This window comes from Synchytrium microbalum, assembly GCF_006535985.1.
Source record: "Synchytrium microbalum strain JEL517 chromosome Unknown SmJEL517_scf0022, whole genome shotgun sequence".
NCBI lineage: Eukaryota > Fungi > Chytridiomycota > Chytridiomycetes > Synchytriales > Synchytriaceae > Synchytrium > Synchytrium microbalum.
The window spans coordinates 254,413-277,393 of record NW_022158371.1 but is presented as its reverse complement, the minus strand read 5'-3'; the positions used below and the strand labels follow the sequence as shown (position 1 = coordinate 277,393).

The following is a 22,981-nucleotide window of genomic DNA, read 5'->3' as shown; positions in this document are numbered from 1 at the left end:
AATTACTCAATTATGCATAGCACATCTCGTTAATGCACTGCGCGGCCAGGCTTACTTGTCACTCAGGCTAACTCCAACCGATTCCTGTTAAAAGTTGTTTTTGACTTGAGTCAAGCAATTCTGCTGCAAGCTTTTTACGAATTATTTGTCAACCGATCGTGTACTTAGCGACACGAAAACATTAATGAATGGTTATGATACGTGAATCTGAATCTACCGTCGACTAATGCACAATGTATCAACTTTGGTCAGGTTTTTTTGAATGTCTGTTTATTACAGCTGGCAATGTACTAAACAACGGATATACTTTATGCCCAATTAACCCATATAACCTATCTACCAACGCATTGTCCATCACGTGCTTGCCAAGGTGGACGTTTTTCCAAACGTGTGAAACGACTTGTGAGCTTGCTCTTGGTCTCGATAGAAAAGGGCCGGTACATGTCATCCACATCAGCTCGTAGATTCCCATTCTCATCTAAATTAGACACGTCGTCATGCTGGCAATCAATCTCTCCTTGATCGTCACTAAAATTGCCATTCAAATCTAGACCTCTATAAATGTTGTTTTGTCGAGTTCGTCTATTACGTGGAGATGGTATAGAGGATGTTTCCTGCATGTTTCTCATATGCTGTTCGTACCAGTCAATCATAATGCGATCTTCGTTGCTTAGCATGATATCGGTTGGGTCTGTTGGGTCGTGATCGTTTTGGTCGTGGTGATGGTATGGGTTGTTGTGATGGTATGAAGAAACAGACTCCAATAGTTCAAAGTCCGGGCGATATGAACGTGAAGGGCTCAAGCGTTCCAGGATTGGTTCGTCTATCTCGTCAATCTCGTCGACAACAAGAGAGATACCTCGTGGAGGAAGGGCTGGCCTAGCTGACTCTGGCATCAAGGAAGAGCCTACTATCTCAAACTGGTCATTGTCCTCTTCTTCTTCTTCTTCTTGAAGACGTTCATCAAAAGTTTCGAGGTCTGGTAGAATCATATCTTGGTTATGTTCATGGCCATGGCCCAAACTAGAATTTATTGTTTCGATAGCTGATTGACAAAGAGGAAGAACAAACGAGTAAGCATTGTCACATTAATAGTTCGACTTTGCAAACGAAAAGTCTCCCATATCAATCCTAAGGCAGGACATACCTTGCAGAGCATTCTCCAAGGCATGTAGTCTCCTCCGATGAGCACGTTGGGTTTCTTCTAGCATCTCCAAATAGTCGAAAGCATGTAGTAAGTCACCGAGTTGAGCAGCTGTGGCAGAATACTCCATTTGGGTTGAATGTAAAGCAAAGAATGTAGTTCCTATAAAAGCTTGGTTGGTTTTTGGCAAAGTTCTTGTCGAGCTGTGGCAGAGAGCGATTGTCTTGGGTTTTTGGACTCGTTCGAAGATGGGATGAGGGTTGGGATTGGAAACCCACCACGGCGTTTCTTTTTTGGTAGAGCGAGCACACTCGTAACCGAAGCACCACCAAGGTGCAATTGAAACAGGGTAATTCGTCCTGGCTGCCAGAGACTGATGACCTTGAAGTGTTGAAACTGGAAGTGCATACCTCGTGAATACGAATGTCAGTGGAGCAAGTGCTACAGCAGTGAATTAGCAGTACATGTTTGCAGTAGATTCCATTTTCCATAATACCCATAGAGGACTCGGTGCTTCTCACTTCCTGTTGCAACCCTGAGCTAGTCGATGATCACTTGTTGTGGAAACAAAGCAAAGAAAACTTACCTGTTCGAACCTGGCGAAAGGAAATAAATGCTTTGACGTATGGCTCAGGTCTAATCCTATAAGAGAATTGGTCGTCCGCAGGTCTTCGTCACCAGATGCGTACTTTTTCTGATCGCTGGTCGCAAACTATTTGGACGACAATCATGGAGAGCCAGACTCATGCAATCGAATTTTCGTGCGTTTCTTACAAAAATTGTATATATTTGAAGGCCTTCTTTTTCAGGACAGCTCAAGAATAATCAACACCAGACAAAAAAGTCAAAAATCCCTGAAACAAAGCTGAAATGAGGAAGGGGTCAACTTCTTGGTGAGATTTGGAAGAGTTTCCTTTGGTTTCGTTTTCGGGAGCATTAGCCCACTACAATTGATGGATGTATGTCAGTCCGATAATGACTGAATGACTGAAAGCAAGATATTCTCGACGAAGATACCTGCTGTTGCTTTGGCCATTGCTGGAGTATTGTTTTATTGTTCATCTGTTTATTTGAAACCGTATTTTAACGCTTCACGTCTGATAGGAGCCGATAATCAATTATATCCAAAATCCAAACGTTGTACTGTATGCTGGCCAAAAATCATGTCTAACAATTGCATATCACATCCTTAGCAGAATTTATACGTGTTAAATACAGACATTTCTCTCTGCACATTGCAAAGTGAAGCCTCCTGTCAAGTTGAAGCTCATTTTGCGGCAGTCAAACATTCTTCTTGGGATTTCGGGATTTCAGAACTTGGAACGATCTCGAAGTGTGAATAAGCCCATCAAAGTCATTCTTTTTTCTAACAGAAAATTGGTTTTAAACTTGGAAAATTGCTTGTTCTTGTGTTTGTTACGCCAAAAAAAATGGAAGAACTCAATTTGAACGTAAGAAGCGTCCTGAAAGAACTAACAGAGAAGCAGAATCATACATGGGATAACAGAGATTCTTTTATATCAAAAGTCGAAACATTCGAAACAATCGAAACACTCGACACGCAAAAAGTAGAGTACGCGGAATTCCTGGGTGATCTCTCACCCCAGTACTGCCCGCGCCGGTCGCAGCTTGACTTCACAGAGCTGACGGGATATGGTATTTTCTGCGACGTATGACCCTACCTGATGGGAGGTACTACTTTTAGTGTTTCTATAGCTGCTGTCAGTCCCTGACCTTTTTTGTCACTTGGGAATTTTGTATCGCTTTAAGGAACGATGGTATGTCAGTCGCGGCCCACTGGTAGTTAATATAGTAGGGAACAAGTATGGGTTTCACTGGATGGGGAGGGGTTGGTCATAACTAAGTCGAGGGGCTGACGCAAACGTAGTTCCAGTAACATATGGGGAGTAATTAGCAACTTTAGTGTTTTTTAAGTGTTTTAATAATCGTAAATTTGCGGGACTAATCCCAGTAAAATTCACGAGCCAAAAAAAAGGGAATGTGTTGTGGTGCAGCATCAACATTCACTTGATTTTACGCTTTGAAAGCTATAAACGACATCATTGGCTGAAGTAAATGCACACCAACAAAAAACAATAAAGAATGCTGCCAATACTAGCCAAACCGTTCTGGAAGTACTTTTAGTGACACTGACCTTCCGTGTGATTTTTACAGTCGTTTGGCCATTTTCACCGTGAATGCAACGCGTTAGACACGTTTACCGTCCGCGTCAATTTAAAAGGAACGTAACGCGTTGTCACTTTTTTTCAAACACTTCAAATACACTTCAAACTCGTCAATTAATCTTTGCGTTGAGTTCACAAGACAAAGAAACAGAGAGTATATCAAAAAGAACATATCATATACTCTACAGGACCAAAAGATGCAAGCAAGCACTTGTTTAGTATAGCAGTATTTGGTAGTTTGTTGAGGAAAAGTCAAATTAAGACGCAATATCAAGAAGCAAGACATTTGGGATGCATTGCAAGAAGAAGAACGAAGTATGGATCGCTATATGCATTTTCATGCTATTAAGGTGTCGATTTAGTATTTTCTACGTCGTCTGGAGGGTTATTCGTCTGACATTCATTCGGTTTGTTGGCTGACATGTGAAGTCATTCGAAGATGTTGGAAAGTGGTTGCTATATGATTAAATATGATCGCATGATCATTTTTCAATGATGCAAAGATGCATCATGTCGTCAACTGTAGACAGGTATCGGAAAGTTGATGGCTCTGACCTTGGTGGGCTGACATTTGAAGTCATTAGAAATGTTGAAGAAAGATGATCGGTATACAATTCAAAATGATCATTCGTTGATGGTTTTATCATCATTCATGTGGTTACTGCAGTCGAACGCTGACTGAGGCCTCAACTGATGATATCTGTGAAACCTTACCTATTATACTTCATGAACACTAACGAACGTTTCTAATAACTTCACTAGATATTTGTCAAAACTCCCACTGGCAAGACCATCACTCTCGAGGTCGAATCCTCAGACACCATCGACAATGTCAAGGCCAAAATCCAAGACAAGAAGGCATTCCACCAGATCAACAACGATTGATCTTCGCTGGAAAGCAATTGGAAGATGGCCGTACTCTCTCTGACTACAACGTCCAAAAGGAGTCAACTCTCCACTTGGTCTTGCGATTACGTGGTCGTATGATGCAAACTCAAATGGCTACCTCTCACATAGCTACCTCACAAATCTTTGTCAAGACAATCCAAGACAGCAAAGTATGCCAATAGTGATTCGTCACGTTCTCTGTATTCCCGAACGACCAAAACAACGGACAACTGACATTCATAAATATCTTTAGACTATCGCTGTGGATTTCCGTACCAAGATGACTGTCGACCACCTCAAATCAAAGACATTGGGAAACATTGGCACTCCCACTGATATGCAGCGACCTATCTACGCAGGAAAGCAATTGGAAGACGGTCGTCTTTTGAGTGACTACACCATTTCCAAGGATGCCACCCTTCACATGGTCTTGCGTCTCAAAGGTGGAATGCAAAGAAGTCTGAGAGCCATAGCTTTAAAAGTTTGAAAATCGTAGCTTTAGCAAGATATCTTAAGAAAATGTAAAAACGAATGTAAAAAAATTGTAAGAAAATGCTGGAAGGAATATATCTGCTTGCTTCAAGCTCCCCCAAACTGGTGTCAACATTGCAAGAAACGATCACCAGTAGCAGAAACTTCATGGAGCAAACTTCTTCAATTTCACATTTATTCGCTTCAACGAAATAAACTATCTCTTGCGACTACGTTCAGCAGCACTCAACAATTCATCAAAATCACCAGACTGTTGGCACATTCCATTGAAGATCCCACCATCCTTTTGCATAAGTTCCAAAGGTCTTCCTGCTTCCACTAGTTTGCCACCAGCGAGAACTAGTACCTTGTCATAGTCAATAATGGTTCTCAATCTGTGAGCAATAGTAAAGACTGTGCTTGAGGCAAATGCTTGCTTTATAGTTATTGTGATTTTCTGATCCGTGGAGCTATCAGTGGACGAAGTTGCTTCGTCCATACACACGATCTTTGATTTTCTCAAAAGAGCCCTTGCAAGACAAATGAGTTGTCTCTGGCCTTAGACAAAGAAGCGCAAATGTGAGATTTGCGGCACTCTAGACATTCATCGACTTCACAATCTTTTACCTTGACTGAGATTGCTACCACCTTCCAACACTTGTGAATCAAGAGACAACATGGATCCATTTATAGAAGTATTGGAAGCCGTTCGTTTCAGATCTACACCGTTACCAGCAGCAGCTTTCGACGATGGTTTGACACCAGCTTTTACGGCTGTCACTGAAGTTCGTAATGCTGCAACTTCACTTAAGGCTACTGAGGATGATGATTGCTGCATGCTGTCCAAGAAATGGCATTTGGTCAAAGCCTAAAAGTTTCAGAAAAAGGAAAGGCAAATGTTTCAATAATGATGGTCCTTCGCAAATTCGAAAGCACTTACATCAGCAAGAGTCTCATCTCCATGTTCACCAAAAGGATCAAGGTTTGTTCGTAATGTGCCACGAAAAAGCACAGGATCTTGAGGAATAATTGTCATCCTGGATCGAAGTTCTCGGATATTGACTTTGGACAAGTCAACACCATCAATCAGAATGCGACCAGTACGCCATTCGACAATCCTAAAAAGTGCCAGTGACAATGTCGTCTTGCCACTTCCAGTTCGTCCCACTATAGCCACCTAGATTATTTCAGAGAATTAGCCTAATCTTTTGGGGGGAGCGACCTCTAAAACGAGTACTTACTCTCTGCCCAGGTTCTACTTCAAAGTTGATATTGCTCAAAACATCAGGAGAGTCTGGAGAGTATCGTACACATAGATTCTGGAACAAGACTCGTCCAGTAACAGGCTAGATAGAAAGGAGTTTGACGATGTGTTTGCTGGAAGGCACTTTTCCAAAATCCCAACATACCCAGTTCGCAGGAGGCTTATCACCGCCCGAGGGCTCTTGTGGGATGGTGGTATAATCCACAACTCGTTCAACAGAGTTGAGGCACATTTCCATCTATTGTAGATTCAATAAATTGAGTACTCGTGTTTCAAGAACTCTGAAACTGACGACTCACCCATGCATGATTTCTCGTAATCCTAAAACAACAGATATTAGCACAAATACATTGACAAAGGAAGGTTAGCTAAGCCAACAACATACCAGAGCAAAGCATCAGTAATGCTCAACGCATACATCAACACAAGACCAGCCAATCCAGGATCTGGTCGGATAGCAAGTATTCCCAATGTGGTAGGAAGAACAACACAAGCGACAACACAATCTGAGATAGACATATGGTTTAGCCCAAGGGAAGCCCAAGATTGAAACCCAAGAAAAAATGTTGAATTGTTCCAACTCCGATTGCTCACCAATTCTGAAAGCCAACCACCTATTAGCTGCCCATATATGGAAGAATGCTCGATGATAGATATTAACACGTTTCTGAGATTCTTCAGTGAATCTCGTTTCATGGCCAAATGCTCGAATTGTAGCCACTCCACCTAAAAAAAAGCAAGTTTCAGAAAGATAGTTGATGAACTTCTACTCAACCTTCGAAGTTTACACTTACCAATAGTTTCGCTGAAAAGACTGTATATCGGACTAAATTACGTGGTACGTATGTTCAATTCAAGATCTCGTAACATTCGAAAGTTTGAGAAACTCCTTTTACCTGCGACTTGTAGACTCAATACGTTTCAATTCTCTCGAACAAGTGAGGTATTTGTTGGCAATTGAGTAATAAACGTAGCTTATAGGAGGCACAGCAAGCAGGAATGCTGGGAATACGACAGAGATGACTCCGATCAAACTGATCAGATCTATAATGTTCAAGGCATATATGAAGATCGAGAAAATGACCTAAACCAAATCAACAGTTCAAAACTCTGTTTAAATGTTCAAGAGGATAAAGAAACTTTCAAACGCACGTCAGTGTCTAGACTGGATATATCTTTACTGAATCGATTCACAATTCGACCCAACGGTGTTGTCTCGAAGAAGCGCAGAGGAGAGCCCAGTACTGATTCAGATGGGTTGATAAGAGTATCGTAAGCTTTTTTGTTTGTTTTCAAAGCAACGCGTTTTCCTTTGAAAACGGCACAAATTGCTCACCACTGCTCAACAACTGCTTGTGCAAAGTCTGAGAGGCGCGATACGAACCCCAATACATAATAATAATCGTGATGACATTCAATAAAATCAAGGTCTGCGAAACAAGTAGGGAATTAGCAAAAAAATTACGTAAAAGGATACTTCCAACTCACCAATCCCAACAATCCATAAATACCAACATAGTACATAACATCAACTCTCGGCTGAGAATCAAATGAATCAATCAGTGCCGTATAGACACTATATAAGTTTGGACCACCAGCGTAAGCAGCAGACCACCAACGAATCCACCAATCGGACATGACTTGGTCTACACGTTGCGATAGCGAAAACAGAGCCCAAAGAACGACAAATGGTAAACCACCAGCAGCTGCAAGATAACAAGCATACACAGCCCATCTTACAGCCCCAGAATCCTTCCGTTCCTCTTCTACTAGTCTACTGGGTGGATTTAATTGGGTCAAAGACACTTGCGAGATGCCAGCTCCAAATTTAGGCTTTGCAGACTCAATCATCACTGCTTCTTTAGAGTCATCATAGTCGAGATCAATCAAGTTTGCTTCAGCGCCCAAGATGTGTTGAGCACGAGCGTTAGAAAGGACTTGGCTAGGTGTGCCTGTTGCCACGACTCTGCCGAAATCCATCACGACCACAAAATTTGCGGATGGTAGCACTACAGGTAATGCGTGCGAGACCTACCAGAAATGAAGGCCTTTTGTATTAGGAAACTTCACTGTAATCGTGTTTTTCTTCTCTGTTCTTACCAACACAACTGTTCGACCAGCTAGTAGTCCACAAATGGTCTCTTTGAACAGGTGGCGTGCAGTGGGAGCATCAATTGCGCTTAAAATGTCATCCTATGGATGATGAAACATGAATGCCGGTCCAAAAAAAAAGAAAAACAAAACCTCCCCTACGAGTAACACGATTTTGGCAAATGAGTATGCGGCACGAGCAAGTGCGATACGAGCTTTTTGACCACCTGATAGATTGATCCCTAGGAACAAGATTGGAATGTTACCGGGGTTGTGGTCAGAGATTTGAAAGCTACAAAACAAAAAGGCGACAAAAGCCGGGAGGCCCATCTTATAACAAACCTCGTTCGCCAATCTCTGACTGATCACCTCCATCGAATTGCTCAAAGTCTTTTTGGAGAGTTCAAAAGTTAAAAGCAGACTTGAAAGAGTTAAACGTTCAATTGCAACTACCTCGATCAAGTGCACATGCTCGAACCACTTTTTCGTATCGGGTCGAGTCATATGGCAGGCCAAACAAGATATTCTCACGAACAGTCTACCAATGGCGTGGAATCTGATTAGACAAGAATCTTCAAATCTTGGAGACCAATTTGTTCACTTACAGCACATTGCAGCCAAGGAGTTCCGGCGACGTATGCAGCTCCATGATAATCGACAGGAGCAGCTTGTACTGATGCTCGTGGTAGGTGTATGAATCCAGTTACGCGATCCATTTCTGAGCGAAAAAATCCTTAAGGAAGTGTTTCAAATGATTTTGTGTACTCTAGTTGTACCAACCTCCAAGCAACGCTTGCAACAAGGAAGTCTTTCCAGCTCCTGTTGCACCAACAATAACAGACAATTTTCCAATAGGAAACTTGACGTCGATTCCTTCCAAACTAAATGACCCAAGCTGACCAGTAGTCGATGCTCGTGGAGTAACAGGACTACTACTAGTGGCTTCTCCATTTATCGGTTCACTCTGACTTCCACCCCATATGAAGTCTCCTTGATCAATTCCAATGGCTTCTTGATCAGCAGCACCACTACTAGTACCTGGTTCTGCATTTGCATCGTCTTCTACAGCATATCGTTCCAATTCAGGCTCCTTCAAGAATGAAGCAATACGGTTGAAAGAAACTCTGACTTGAATGCCTTGCACAATCGCTTCTGGGAATATCATTAAGGGAAAGTGGAGGACATTAAACAAAGCCAAGGTACTGAATGCTGTAACAGCGTCCAAGTCGTGTCCTGCGATAACCTGGGAGTCGCAATTGAAATATGGTGAGACACGATTATAGCAATAGCACGACGTAGTCCTAAACCAACACCGTGTGTCAAGTTAGATCAAACTTACTGTATAGAAGTAAAAGGTCGCTATAGAAACAAACAGTGGAAGACAAGCCCACAGCAAATGCTGGAAGATATTGATAGCCATGATACGAAGCAGCTGCGATAGCTCGGCATCTCGAGCATCCAAGACTTTCTCAGCAAACTTGTCTTCGAATGCCAGGTATTTTATCAGACGGATTCCATTCAGCATCTCGTTCACAATATCGACTCTAGTGTCGGTTTTCTTCATGAGGAGCGTTTGATACTTGTTTGTGACGATTCCAATTAAGATATTAAAGGGTATTGCGAGAGTCATTACAAGTACGCCACCAAGTGCACTGGGGCCAAGCAGCAAACAGAGAGCTGTAAGACATAATGCAATCTGGACGGGTGCAGCGGCAAATTGATGAAGATCTGCAAAAAGGACGAAGAAGATTCACTAACCAATCTAAATTTGAAAAGCAAGACAAGAGAATCGCTTATGCTTACAGCAAATGAAGTCTCGAATCCTCTCGGCATCTACCGACATCAAAGTAACGATCTTGCCCACACTAGCATTCTCTTCTCCTTCTTTACCAGTCCTACCAACAGTACGTCGTAACGCCTTTTGGTAGACTTGATTAAGCAAGACAGTCCTGACTTGTAGTCCAACCCTTCTTCCGTAAAAGAACGACTGCCCATCCATAGCCGATCTGAAAAACGTAAAGAAGAAGAATCCAAATACGATTAAATATACCGTTACTGGATCAATCGATGAGTATCCTGACTGAATATATCCGACGATCAAATTAAGGAAGAACGGATTGGCAAATGATAGGAATGGTGTGCATATAAATCCAAAAAACATTTGGACTTTGAGATTCCTCCAAGCGAGTCGGAAAAGGTCGTAAAACAAACCATGCTTTGGGTTTCGTAGTTGCTTGAAGCGTTCATCAACGTTTTCTGCCTTATCTTCTGGCGAGAGATCTGCGTAGGAAAGAATAGAAAACTTGAGACAATTCCGGAAATAGTTTTTAAAGAGTGTCGAGACAATGTACCTGGAATGTCGTCTTGCGTAATGGTCTTCGTCAGTCCCAGGTTCAACAATGGATTGACCCATCCAAACGTCGGTATCTCAAACCATCTGGCACTCATTTCCAATGATGGTTTAATAGACCCATGTTCTGTAGGCAATGAGGTGTAATACACACGACGAGCTCCTTCCAATTTATATCCGAATATGCGTCCCAGAACGATCAAGAGACCAGCTGTGATGGACACACTACCATGCAAAAGAATCCTGAGATCTAGATTATTGCTTTCGGTCTGCAAATAAGCTTCACATGCATTCGAGATCGCGAAGACTAGGCATATCAAGTCGAATGGTGCTCGTGTATACTCGTTTGGCGATAGTTGATTTGGAAACACGTACAGGCTGAGTACAGCCAAGCAAACCTAGTGAACAAGACACGTATTAGCAATGTGCGATTGCATGAAGAAACTGAAGGAATGATGGTTTTTAAGTTTTACCCATGTGAAGAATTGTATTCCTGCATCAATGCCTTCATATAAATCCCATGGCCGGGTATCGATCAAGATCAACAATAGCCATAACCCAGTGAGTATAGCATTCAGCCAGTGTAATGTTTGTATCCAGGCTGAGAGGAGTTTAACAGGAGGAGGTTTATCTACAGTTTCGTTGTTTATTGCTTCATACCCAGCGAAACTGCGTCGTATACGTGATATTAGATACGGAGATGAAAGCAATAGCAGGAATACTGGCAGAGCAGTCTCCAGAAGACTGCCGGGTTTGAATTGTGTCAGTGACTTGGGGACAAATCGCAATTTTGATGTCTGCCAACTCACGTAGTTCTAGCACAAGGAGTGAGTTTGTCATCGACTATAGGGCCCTATTTAATCAAAAGAAATCAGCATCTAGCTAATAATGGTACTGGTTTCTCTCTCTCAAAATAAAGCTACGTCGACAGTTTTCGTTCAGAATCAAACACTAACAACACGTACAAATCCAAGCTCGCCACAAAACTGATCCATACGGAAGCCTTTGATCCGAGGTAAGCACACTCTATTTCATACGCTTGATCCGGTCAAGCATCCTTATTCTGTTGGTAGAGCTTTCCTGTTTCAGCGCACAATGCTGAACTACGTGAACTACCTAGTAGTAGGGCCATATCACGTGTAATTTTACCAGTTTTACATTCTATATAGCTTTCTACCGCTGTCCCTTTTTACTAACTCTCGTCTTGGACGGACATCAATACCACTCGTCCAAACTCAGATACAAAATATGGACAGCCTCGAAACGACTCGCAATTTCACATTCTGCGAGTTCACTCGCTCAATAGCTAGAGCCGAGACTCGCTCAACACTTGGTGTCGAATGGAGCAAAAAAGGAGTCACTGAAGCTAGAATGCTCGATGTTCTCGCAGAGATTCTTCTTTGGGATGAATCCTCTACAATGTGGAGGGCTCCTATACTCAAATCAGACTTCGAGGCCATTCATCGCAAGTACAGGGCTTCAACCTCAACCTTGTCCGTGTCGGAATACATTGACAAAACACAACGAATCTTTGCTGGTGAAGAATTGTCGACTGGTAATAAATTACTGTTTGCAATCAATGAAACTGGTCTTCTTACTTGGCATTCGAGTTTGAATGATGGTGATGGTGACGATGAATTGGATGCTACATTTGGACATTTGCAATTACAAAAGGTGGCTCCAGAGAATGCAGTGGAGGTTTTGAAGAAGTGGATGAGTGCATTGGTGTATGAAAGGATGACCATACAGGTATGCATTGCATTTTGTTCACTTTGTTAGTGTCATCTGCAAAATCAAAGACGTTATTGCATGATTTTGACGTGACGCTGGCACTTGCAACTTGCTTATTAGATAGAAGGAATAAAGATGCACAAAGTGTCTGTATATGCCCAGGAGCAACTTGTGGAGGCTAGAGCAGTCATCCAGCAAATGCAACGCAGTCAAATGGAAGAAGAAGAGGACGCCGCCATCCAATTCCTCGAAATATTGAATCAAAAGAAGGCTGAGATTCGTTCTTTGAAGAAGGTTGTCAATCGCCTCAGTAAGCAAAATTAGTTTTGACTCAACTGTCGTTGGGTTTTCTAGAATTCTGATACACACTTTCCCTAGGTCGAAACGTGAAAGTGGAAGCTCAAGTTAAATCTGAAGCAAAAAAGGAACCAGAGGATCAAGACCCGTACGTCAATTCATCATTGATATGAAGACTAGGCTGGACGTCTGACTAAGCCTGATATCTCTCCTTTTATAGTGCTTCCCACAACCCTGATTCAGATAACACAGATATCAACATACTATCACCACCTCAACATGATACATTACCATTATCTGGCCCATCCACATCAGCAAACACAGGGGGTGTCCTCACATTCGCAATTACAGGAGCACCATCGTCATCATCAGCCAATCCAAATGAAGACGTGGATACTGTTATGCGAGATGTCGAAGAAGAAAATCTTCGTAGTTTTCCAGTAAATCAACCACCAACAGCTCCACGATCATCTCCCTTCTCTCTTATACCTTTTGATATACCTCTCGGCTTGGCCAAGACTGAACCTACCAACGAAGACATGCTCTCTCTTGCAAGGCAAGTATCAATTGCAGCAGCACAAATGGATTGGAAAACATATTGTAGGTCCAACCAACAACAAAATCTAAAATACTTGAATTGCGAAATAGGGGAAATGCACTACTGGGACACCGCTCATCGCAACAAGTCAAACGAAAAGCCGAGGCAACAACAGAAACATCATCTTCATCAGCCAAACCCAAAGCAAGCAAGGTCGCTCCTCCTCCACAACAACAAACCCGCGAGAAAACTCCTCCGTAAGTATCGATAAGCGTCATCGTTTCCAAACACACATGCACTTAACAAACCTTTACTCCTCCGCTCTCAACAAGTATGAAAAAGCCATCAGCTAAGCCCAAGAAGAAGGACGATGATACCCTGGACTGAGATAGATTGATGGGATTGAAGTGATTCGAGGCAGTAGCGGTCACGTTGTCGAAAGAAGTGTATTTGCAAGAAAATCGGCACCCCAACTTATAAAAGGAAACCCTCACAAACCTCAATTGTAACTACAAAACTAGTGGCTGCCCTTGTTTTTACCCATCTTGTGCTTTTCTGTATAAAAAACTACATACCCCTCTACAATATGTCTCTGCCTAGATGACCCTAAGACTTTCATACAAGAGCGAAGGCGCAACACCAGGCTATAAAATCATCAAATGCAGTATGAGCAAACTTGATTGAAGAAAAGCAAACAACAAAGACATTGAATGGTTCATCGCAATTGATTCCACGCCATACTTACAAAGCTGTGTGCATCAGCCCATTTGATCAAGTCCTGTTCAATAGCAGCCAAATCAACTCCAGCTCTAGCCATATTCCTCAATACATACAAGGTGGTCAATGGTACTCCCAACAGATTATCAGATTGTGGTGGCAATACTATAGATCCTGCTCGACCAATTCCAGCTGGTGTCGATGGTAGCAACAATGATGCAAGTGGCTTACTATTACTACTAGCAGGTGGTCGGAATGGAGTATGGGTTTTCACATGAGCAAAGAGTTGTTGACGATCATCAGTTGGACAAACATAATCACATGTTCGCCATTGACAAGTCAATAGTGGACTGGCCATATCGGGTTGTATATGCTTGCTTACGATATGAGCCAATACGTCGGCATCTGTATCAAAGGGACCATTACATGATGCATCCTGTGGTGCTGATGGCGCACCCGTTGCTGTACTTGTCCGACCCCACCAACACGACATTGGAGCAGCAGATGATGGTCCTGGCGTTGTGGCATTACTATTGCTACCACCAGCACCACTCAATTCTATTCTCTCATTGGGAGGTGTCTGTAACGCTGGTTGAGATTTACTACCACCTGAAGCACCTTCACCACCAGCATCTAGATTCTTTCCGAAATCTAGAAATTCTAGTCCAGCTTCTGCCATGTCTGTATCATCATCTCCTACTATATCGACGATCGTATTGGGTGCGTTGATTTTTACTGTAGGTGGTCCACCCATTGGCGCTAATGTAGCAGTACTTTGATATCGTAAACCCATAAAAGAGCCGTTTTCATCACGCACTGCAGGGAAGTGCTGTTTGAAGGCTGTAATTACTTCTGTGGGTTGGAGCTTTACTTGTTTATCTGCACAAAACTTTTCAGCGAGACCAATAATCGCTTGGTGTGATAACGAAGATGCGGGGTCATGCGCAAACCAAGAACGAATCCTAGACATATTCGTAGAATGGAGATGTCAGTGATCGTGGCCTTTGCGGCATTGTGCCAGTTGGATTCTGAACTTTGTAGTATCAGCTCACCAATTTTGTAGCAGATTTTGCGCAGTCGGACGACCAGCAGATGCAACTTTTTGTGCTTGTGCTGCAGCTGCGGCCTTTTGCCTCTTACTTGAGTAAAACAGCATTCGTAGCAACATTCTCAATCGAGCACCTGACGAATTGGATATACCATCACCACCTACGATAGCCCTAGCGGTATCACCACCCAATGAAGATAAATGATAAAAGTGATCCATAATATAATGTATAACCTCTTCATGCGGTGTCAAGAGTAAATCCATCAACCTCTTCATGAATTCAGGGCTGGGATTTGAAAACACCTCTTCGTGTTTATCCTGCATAGCCAACTGGTTGAGAATACGTAATGCGGGTAGTATCAGTCCCAAGTCGTTGGAGTGCACAAGTTTTTCGAGATATGTTACAATATAATCTCGTCCGTTTTTCGACACATCCAAGTACTCTGACATTTCTTCCAAGATGGTTAGGCAGTATCGTTTCAGTTCTATATATAATGTGGATGATGGGAGTGCGATTCCTTTGGTCAAATATGATAGCAAGTGGTCTGACTCGACGAGATTCTTTATGTTTGGGATGTAAAACGTGAAGTTGTTGATGACTAGTAGGCTCTGTAGAGCTCGTTCAAAGAGAATTAGTTGATCGGTCGAGGCAAATATGGTGATCTCTGTCAATGGAGGTAATGGGTTGAGTTGACCAGCTGCTGTTGGTTCGGCTAACACGGCATCGGCTCGAGCCTGTACATCTAAATTGATTCTACCAAATACGGGAGCCATGTGTGTGAGGAGTATATGCAACAAGCCTGGTATGTTGCTAATATCTATAGGCTTGATGGAATTATAACTACGGAAGGATATTTTGATGAGCTTATTAAACGCCCAATCAATCTCGTTCGGTAATCCTGATTCAAGAGCCAACAACAGTCGGCTATGTGGTCCTCCAAACAACAAGAGACGATCTAACGGTAATTCAAGTGTCAACAATAGAAAGACGGGAGCAACTTTGAGGTCAAACATAGACACACCATCAAAAGGTTCTTCGTCTCCACTCAAAAACAGTGTCATAGGTCTTGGAACCACAGGTTTCGTAGTTGGAAGACCTTGATCTACCTTTCTCTTCTTTCCTTCTTCCAGCTCTGATATAGTAGAAGAATAAATAGGTCAAAAAGAGGGACAAAACGTTTGTTGGTTGAATGGTCTGGTACGTACTTATACCATTCACAGGCTCGCCAATGCCAACGCCATTCAGTTCAGTATCAGCTCCTCGTTTTAGTGAATTTTGTTCAGTAACCATCTTCTTGATGGCGTCTACACTTGGCCCTCCTCGCTTCTTGTGCAGTTCATAGTGAGCAAGGGCCTGTGCGTACACTTGTTTGATCACAAATGCCGAGTTTGTACATGTAGATGGCAGATTGAATAGATCAGCAATCTTCTTCCATCCTTTCTGGCTCGATACCTATCAAGGAAGTAATTGTTCAATTCTGCGCAGAGGATAAATGTCGTTGTGGGAGTTGATGAGTACTTTTTCATGGCCGCCAGCCTCTACGGTAGCCTTGTATATCTTGAACAAATCTATCTTTTTACCACCAAGTATGGGTTCTTTGACAAACGTAGTCCTGTGAATAGTTGGATGTTAGGAATGTTTTGATGACAGTCGTTTGCAGACAGAAGACACACGATTCAACGATCGACACACCCTATTTGATTATGGAATTTCTCGAGCTCATGTATGAACTTGGTGTAATCGGGTGTCCTTTCTATGGAATCCATTCGTCGTCCTCGCTTTTTTGTTGTGGGGGAGTGAGTGAGAGATTCAACGAGTGTTGGATCTAGGAGTGGATGGCAATTCAAATTAATCAGCACGCTCCAATGCACGTGTTGATACGGGCCAACTGTCCTCCCTTTTTGGTCACAGCTTGGAGTGAGTTGTCATCAAAGAAATTTGGAATTACGGAAGGTGAGCGAGTAGGCGAGTAGACCGCATTGTTGAGGGAAGAGAGCGAATGTTTATAAATACGGCACGCTAATTAACGCCCACGAACGAGAACGGCACGTTCCAGGCCACTATTGGACGAACAATTCGTGTTTCATCAAAGTCGCTTTGCTCGTAATGAATCTTTGTGGGTTCTCGTTGTCCAAAAGTACAGAAGACTGTGGTTGTGGTCATGAACTCGTGCTCTCTGTCGTCAAGATACCAGAAACACGACCTTTTTTTCCTTACTGCTCAAAATTATAGTCAGCCATTCTTGATAAGTCTCAAAACTGGTGCCTGACGCGACTTACAACCATCTCAGACCCTTTTTACGACTGCTGATTACATGGAAATTTGTTTTACCTATTCGTCTCTCTGTGCGGTTGATATGGAACTGAACTTCAACTGCGGCATTTTCTTCCAGCACATCCAACACCAGTGAATACTCTTGCTGGACAGACATCAAATTAGTTGAACGTTACCGCACAACGTATCTGACTATCAAAGTTCAAAAGTGTCGTGATATCTGCTGTAAGTGGCCAAAACGGAGCATGCTTAATTGTTTTCGATCGATGAATCTATCACAACTTGCAGAGAGGGTCTCGTGTCGTAAAGTGCCTCCACCTTTCTTGAAAGCATCCAAAATTGGCGGAAGATTTAGATAGTACAGTGTCTCATCAAGATTTCGACAATGGAACAGAGCACATCGCGCTCCTGACAGCCTGAGACTTTGACTGACTTTGAAACCCTACATGTAGAGTAACATGACGATCTCTGGTTCTTATAATATTGTAAAGGAATTCGAAGTTATGTGTGCTCAATGTGGTAAGTGGACTGTCGCTAGAAATGATATGAGTAAAGCGGCATTTCAAAATATTGCTAACATCCAACTATCATATGCACCAAAGGTGCTATTTCTTGGGTAAGCATACCCAGTCCGATCCGGTTGTCGTGCTTGTAAACGGGAATACTAGTTGTGTCTTGCCGGGTGCTTTATTCGAAGAAACTGTTGTCTTTGAGGTCGCAGATTTTGAAATCTCCAAAGGCCAGAGACCCCTCGCCTTCAAGTTGCCGCTACGGTCATATTACTGGTAACGTCCATTCCGTCTCGACAATTTACGATCCTGCTATACTGGATACTCCACCTTATCTGTGCTGGAGGCGTAGTCTTGTCAAATAAAAGCGAGACATATCTCTCTGGTCTTATATCCGAGGACTCCCCCCCTTCAGTACTGTTTTGATGACAGTAATGGTCTGGTCTGTCGAAAGGGGCCTGACTGTGACAAGTTCCCTGGCAACTTGCTGATGATACGATGTTGTGGTTCAACCATTGTCGCAGCAGTCAAGGGTCAGTCTTACTCGTCAGTTCTGGCATCTGCTGAAACTGGTAGTACTGTCGGCACAATCTGGATTCCCCAGCGCTGGAGTCGTGGTTGGAGACCTGATGGCTCTGGAAGCATTCCCATTCATGCCGTCAACGATAAGTATAGCAGACTTCCAGCTTTGTCCCCACGGCGTGAATCTACTCAATCTCGTCTAAATGTAAGAAACCTTTCCGAAATTTGTAAGTCAGATTCAATATGCTAAAATCCTAACTCCTGCTCTAGTGTACTTGACTACTGCTACGGATTTAGTCCACACGTCTACGTCTACTGAAGGTGTGACTAGCTCAGATACTGCTGTCTCGCCTGTTAAGAATATATCTGGTGCTATAGCTTTGCCAGCATCAGCAGCTGGATCTAATACGTCTGCAAAAAACCGTGCTTCATCTGCTGAAGTCTTGGATGGTGACCTTGTATCTGCTTCTGATGCTGCTGAGGACAATGTAATTACTACAATAACTTCATCGTCAGGTCATACTGAGACTCTTGTGGAGACCACAGAGCGTGAAGCTGGAGAGATGGTCTCAGGAAATAGGTAAGTGTGTGATTGGTCAAAATGACTGGTCCTCTTAAGACGGCGCACGAAACGTGGGCAAGTCTGATTGTATTTTCACCCGTAGTGCAATGAAAGAGATGGCAGGTGTAACAAAGAACCAAAAGACAGTTGCTACAAACACTACCTAAGTTGAAACAACTACAGTTGTTACCACCACTACAATCACTAGTACAACGTCAAGTGATGAAGCTTTATATTTATTCAACATGCCATACGTAGCTCACGCAAAAGATACAGGCGAGGGTGGAGATGGTCAAAGAAAAAAGGAGGGGAGCATTGTTGATTGAGGTTACGGTACAAATAAAATAGATCTTGCTGCATATTCCTCTATTCATCTTCGACGTGATCACATGCGTGGTTCGCGTCCTGTGAAATCGTGTTGCAAGCCCCGCCCGTGTCTCGACTCCTCCTCAACACGGAACCAACAAAAATGACACTCACTTTTTGCGGAACAAAAATTTTGAGAAAGAAAAAGAAGATTTGACAAATTTAGGAATCAAAACTTTGGATTTTGAAGCCATGGCACTTTGGAATGTTCTCTTCATCTTAGTAGGAGGGTTTGAGTTTTATGTGGTCGCAATTTAACGTTGAAGGTGTTTTTGACCACGCTGGTGCTTATATCTTACCAGAATATCATATGCAATGTCATTGGAAGTAGCTACCTGTAAAATCTCATTCTTGTTAATGGTCTGAACCTTGTTTTTGTTTTGTTTACATATACGGTTTGTCAAAGTGAAAACTCTTGCACGAAGAACACAGAAGTTTCAACCACATTCCAAAAATTTCTGTCTTCGGTCATGGAATGAAGCCTAATAAGAATCAATCTTGGTTCCATGGCAAATTGAGACGTCTATTCTAAATACAAAATCTCCCCAATTATGGATGTTGAGACGAATGTCGCCTCTCCAAAGTATACTGCTCCAATATGAGATCAGACGTAAACGGCCGCTGATGGGCCGTAGCTAGCGATCCGGCCGCAAAATCATCTCTTTGGTGCACAGTTGCCGATGATGTGAAATTCGTCACAGGCTCCACATGGATGGATGGTGTCTCTTGATACGCACAAGAGGCCAGTATCGAGTACTCTGGTATAAGAGCATCTGATTTTGCATTAGCCTTGTTTGTGGTGTATGGAAGGTATTCCGGCTTGGCTGTGAAGAGCTCTGATTTGTTGCGTTGAAATGTTGGTGGTGCCATTAATGATTGCCCCTGAAATGAAGGTCGACCGTATTGTCCTGATTTCAAGTCGTCGTTTTTCTTGATTCCTTGGGCGAATGCTGTCACCATTGCCAGAAAGGCTTCTTGTAGTTGGACGAGTTCCGTAAGGTAAAATTTGTGGTTTAGGAGTCCTTCTTCAACCACTGAAAACTTGAGTCTTGACACCTGAAAGTAATACAAGTTGTAAGAAGGATGTGTGCTTCCTCATTCATCCCAAAAAGACCTAAACAAACCTCGTCCATGCTCCTAATCAGTCTCTGAAGCTGCTGCCGTAGTGTAAGACTGGCCAAAATAGCTAAAACACCCAGAGTGACAGACACCAATACAACCACCAATATGCTCTGCATATCACAAAGTAATCAGCATCCGAACACAATATATTTCAAAAGCAGGCCATCACCAAAATGTACCTTAAATTTCGCAGCACTCAATTCATCAGTAAAGTTGCCAACCGGATCTGCTACAACCAGTCCGATTGTAACTCCATTCGAAGTCAGCACTGCGACGTCCATCATGTATTGCACGCCACTGAGGTAAAGTACAGTCGTGTTGGTAGACTTGACGAGTGATACCTGATTACTATACAACTTCAATACGGCCTGATAGACCGATTGTGTCAACAAATCTGGGGTCGTCGTCGCATTATACGGAATTCCAGTATCGGAATCAGTGGAGGCACCAATTCGTGATGATGCCAAAATGTTTCCTGAATTCACGTCAAAGATCAGGACCACCGACGTATTGCATAAGATAGATTCTTGGGTCTGAGATTCGAACGCAGGCCAGCCAGATGCAACTAGTTTGAAAAATGTTAGCAACCTAGAGTCTTCAAGCTGGTAACAGTGCAGTATTACAGTCTGAGGGTAAATCACTAATCAGATCCGTTAAATGTGTAGTCCGGAGCACCGTTATGAGATTACTCACTGCGACCTGAGCAGCATTAAAATTCACTTGAGTTACGACTAGTGGAGAGATGGTCACAGTGCTATCAACAAGTCCGCTATCAAGATTAGCCTTCGATACTTACAAATTGAAACAACAATGACACCAGTCCAAGTCAAAAGCAATCCAACAATAGGAATCGAGACTGTACATCGCCGTTTTGTCATTGGACCCCAAAACGCTCAGGATGAGGAGGCCGGGAGAGAACTTGGAGCCTCAGATTAAAGGTCTGTAAGGTGTCCAGGATTTTATGGGAACAGTCCGCCTCTGATATACGGAAGACTTGGGGATCCATCGAAGATTTAATTTCCGATTGTCCAAAATCTTGATTCCGAAATCATAGTTCCTTACCACGATAGAAGAATCGGCGAGCGTGTTTTGAAGGTGGACTGGGTCGCCATATATTGTACCCATTGTAAGAAGCCAACAAGACACATACTCAATGTTTCCATAGTTGCCCACCAGGATGCATTGCCGCAACTGTGATAAATCAACAGAAATAACACTCAGTTGTTGACTCTTAAAGGGTTAAAACAGTTTTAGAACTGTGGAAAATCAGATCCCAGCTTGTGGCCTCTCCCTCGGCCGTTTTTCCGGCTACATGTCTCACTCTTGGCAAACGGCTGGGTTTCAAAATCCTCCAGTCTACTTTTACGCGAAACACAACACGCCAACGGTGAATATATATCGAATTGTTGTAGAGTTGTGAAATCATGGGTGTCGTAACGTTTTGGAATGTACTCTTCTTTTCGGTACGAACAGTTGTATCATTTGCGAGTTTGATCGCATTTTGATGATCGATGGGTGGACGAAGCTGTTGCAATCTCTGATAGTTTCTGAATGCATTCATATTCTACTGATATGCAATGATGTGGTTGATCTGACTGCGTTCTTGACTACATTAGGTTCTCACTTTTGCATCGGATGTGTCTGCCTTCACCAACGGAACGCTACTGCCTTCGTATCTGTGTGGAGCTGCAACCGATGGATATCCCAAATCACTGTAAGTGACGTACAGCCTCTTCGTGATTTCAGCGAAACCTAAGACATCTCGTTTCTTTCGGCAGAGGAGGAGTACTAGAATACTTTGTCGAGCCCAATGCAGCAACAGCAGTTGCCGGATTTGTAAGTTCTTCATGTGAGGTTGCATAAGCTGGAATCCTTCAACTCATCATCATCATTATCATCATCATCATCATCGACACAGCACAACCAGGCTTCTATTGTGGCTCAAACCGGCGTCATCTCTGTTACTTCCTCGCCCGAAATAATCAAAGCAGGGGCAATGCATAACCTGACTCTGCACTCTCTCAACGATCCTAATGCTCCGCTGGACGGTGCGTTGATTTATGCAGAGGACTGTAACGGTTATCGGATTGGGAAGTTTGTCTCGACTGGTTCGAGTATGAGTATATTCCCTGGATGTGGTAAATCCTATGAACGTGCATACCACGGACTTTGAACTGTTTTCAAGTCAAAAACTCACACTAGGTCGAGGAAATGGTGGTGCGGTACACAATTCGGTTCTATCGGAATCAGCCAACTACACGGGACTTGTTTGGCTGGCGCCGAGAAGCTTTGGAACTTGCCACAACAGTAAGTTTTTCTTTGTGTCAGAACCAATATTCTTGCAAAGGTCTCATTGCTATCCTCTACATTTTTTAGTTACTTTCAAAGGTTTGCATTGTGGACTTTTTCAGATTCTTTATTCTGATCAGCCTACAATTAACCATCTTCCACTACGTAGGACTTGCAGTGACTGATGCAGGTTGAGATTCAGGTTAACATTGAAGTATGAAGTTTGGGAAGACTAACTGCGACTAATTGTATAGGGTTTGGAAAACATAACACCACCATAAGCGTGGTGGCCACAAACACCACTCATCATTCATGAGAGATTAGACTGCCGCAATACATTTGTTTGGTACAGGGACTTAAATCAATCAAGTTTGCGATAAATTTTTGTTATTTTGTTATCATTAAACCAACAGCAGTACATTTCTACAAAAGTTGGCTTGAGGAGGGTCTTCATGCGCTAAATTTGTTGTCTCAAAAGTCGCTCAGAACAATCGTTTCAGAGAATGCCAAGAACTTCACTTCGCAATGGGCGTTCGCGGCAATCCAAAACCCAACAAACAAATATGGAGGTTTTCTCAAAGAACGACTGCCTCTTCGACTGAAGCCGTCTC

The 22,981-nt window shown here is 42.8% G+C and overlaps 5 protein-coding genes across 5 annotated transcripts; 2 read left to right on the top strand and 3 right to left on the bottom strand.

Moving 5' to 3' along the window:
• Nucleotides 1–332: 332 nt before the first annotated feature.
• SmJEL517_g03871 (uncharacterized protein) lies at nucleotides 333–1,274 on the bottom strand (the record flags this gene model as incomplete). Its single annotated transcript, XM_031169799.1, has 2 exons — nucleotides 333–1,045; nucleotides 1,148–1,274. The coding sequence occupies 2 exons, from the start codon at nucleotides 1,272–1,274 to the stop codon at nucleotides 333–335; spliced, it is 840 nt and encodes a 279-aa protein (XP_031024231.1).
• Nucleotides 1,275–4,159: 2,885 nt separating this feature from the next.
• On the top strand, nucleotides 4,160–4,258 carry SmJEL517_g03870 (uncharacterized protein; the record flags this gene model as incomplete). Its single annotated transcript, XM_031169798.1, has 1 exon — nucleotides 4,160–4,258. One exon carries the CDS (start codon nucleotides 4,160–4,162, stop codon nucleotides 4,256–4,258), a length of 99 nt encoding a protein of 32 aa, XP_031024232.1.
• A 70-nt stretch (nucleotides 4,259–4,328) lies between these two features.
• Nucleotides 4,329–4,705, top strand: SmJEL517_g03869 (uncharacterized protein; the record flags this gene model as incomplete). Its single annotated transcript, XM_031169797.1, has 2 exons — nucleotides 4,329–4,388; nucleotides 4,472–4,705. The coding sequence occupies 2 exons, from the start codon at nucleotides 4,329–4,331 to the stop codon at nucleotides 4,703–4,705; spliced, it is 294 nt and encodes a 97-aa protein (XP_031024285.1).
• Nucleotides 4,706–4,906: 201 nt separating this feature from the next.
• Nucleotides 4,907–11,389, bottom strand: SmJEL517_g03868 (uncharacterized protein; the record flags this gene model as incomplete). The annotated part of the gene is made up of 25 exons (XM_031169796.1): nucleotides 4,907–5,247; nucleotides 5,317–5,557; nucleotides 5,630–5,866; nucleotides 5,931–6,035; nucleotides 6,099–6,191; nucleotides 6,253–6,274; nucleotides 6,339–6,459; nucleotides 6,548–6,679; nucleotides 6,748–6,779; nucleotides 6,850–7,037; nucleotides 7,106–7,197; nucleotides 7,290–7,383; nucleotides 7,442–7,984; nucleotides 8,054–8,146; nucleotides 8,207–8,286; nucleotides 8,387–8,434; nucleotides 8,498–8,582; nucleotides 8,650–8,762; nucleotides 8,825–9,287; nucleotides 9,384–9,772; nucleotides 9,848–10,324; nucleotides 10,396–10,792; nucleotides 10,868–11,138; nucleotides 11,204–11,247; nucleotides 11,360–11,389. 25 exons carry the CDS (start codon nucleotides 11,387–11,389, stop codon nucleotides 4,907–4,909), a joined length of 4,731 nt encoding a protein of 1,576 aa, XP_031024284.1.
• A 2,167-nt stretch (nucleotides 11,390–13,556) lies between these two features.
• On the bottom strand, nucleotides 13,557–16,492 carry SmJEL517_g03867 (uncharacterized protein; the record flags this gene model as incomplete). Its single annotated transcript, XM_031169795.1, has 6 exons — nucleotides 13,557–13,604; nucleotides 13,706–14,639; nucleotides 14,730–15,858; nucleotides 15,932–16,178; nucleotides 16,245–16,338; nucleotides 16,419–16,492. 6 exons carry the CDS (start codon nucleotides 16,490–16,492, stop codon nucleotides 13,557–13,559), a joined length of 2,526 nt encoding a protein of 841 aa, XP_031024283.1.
• Between the last annotated feature and the right edge of the window lie 6,489 nt (nucleotides 16,493–22,981).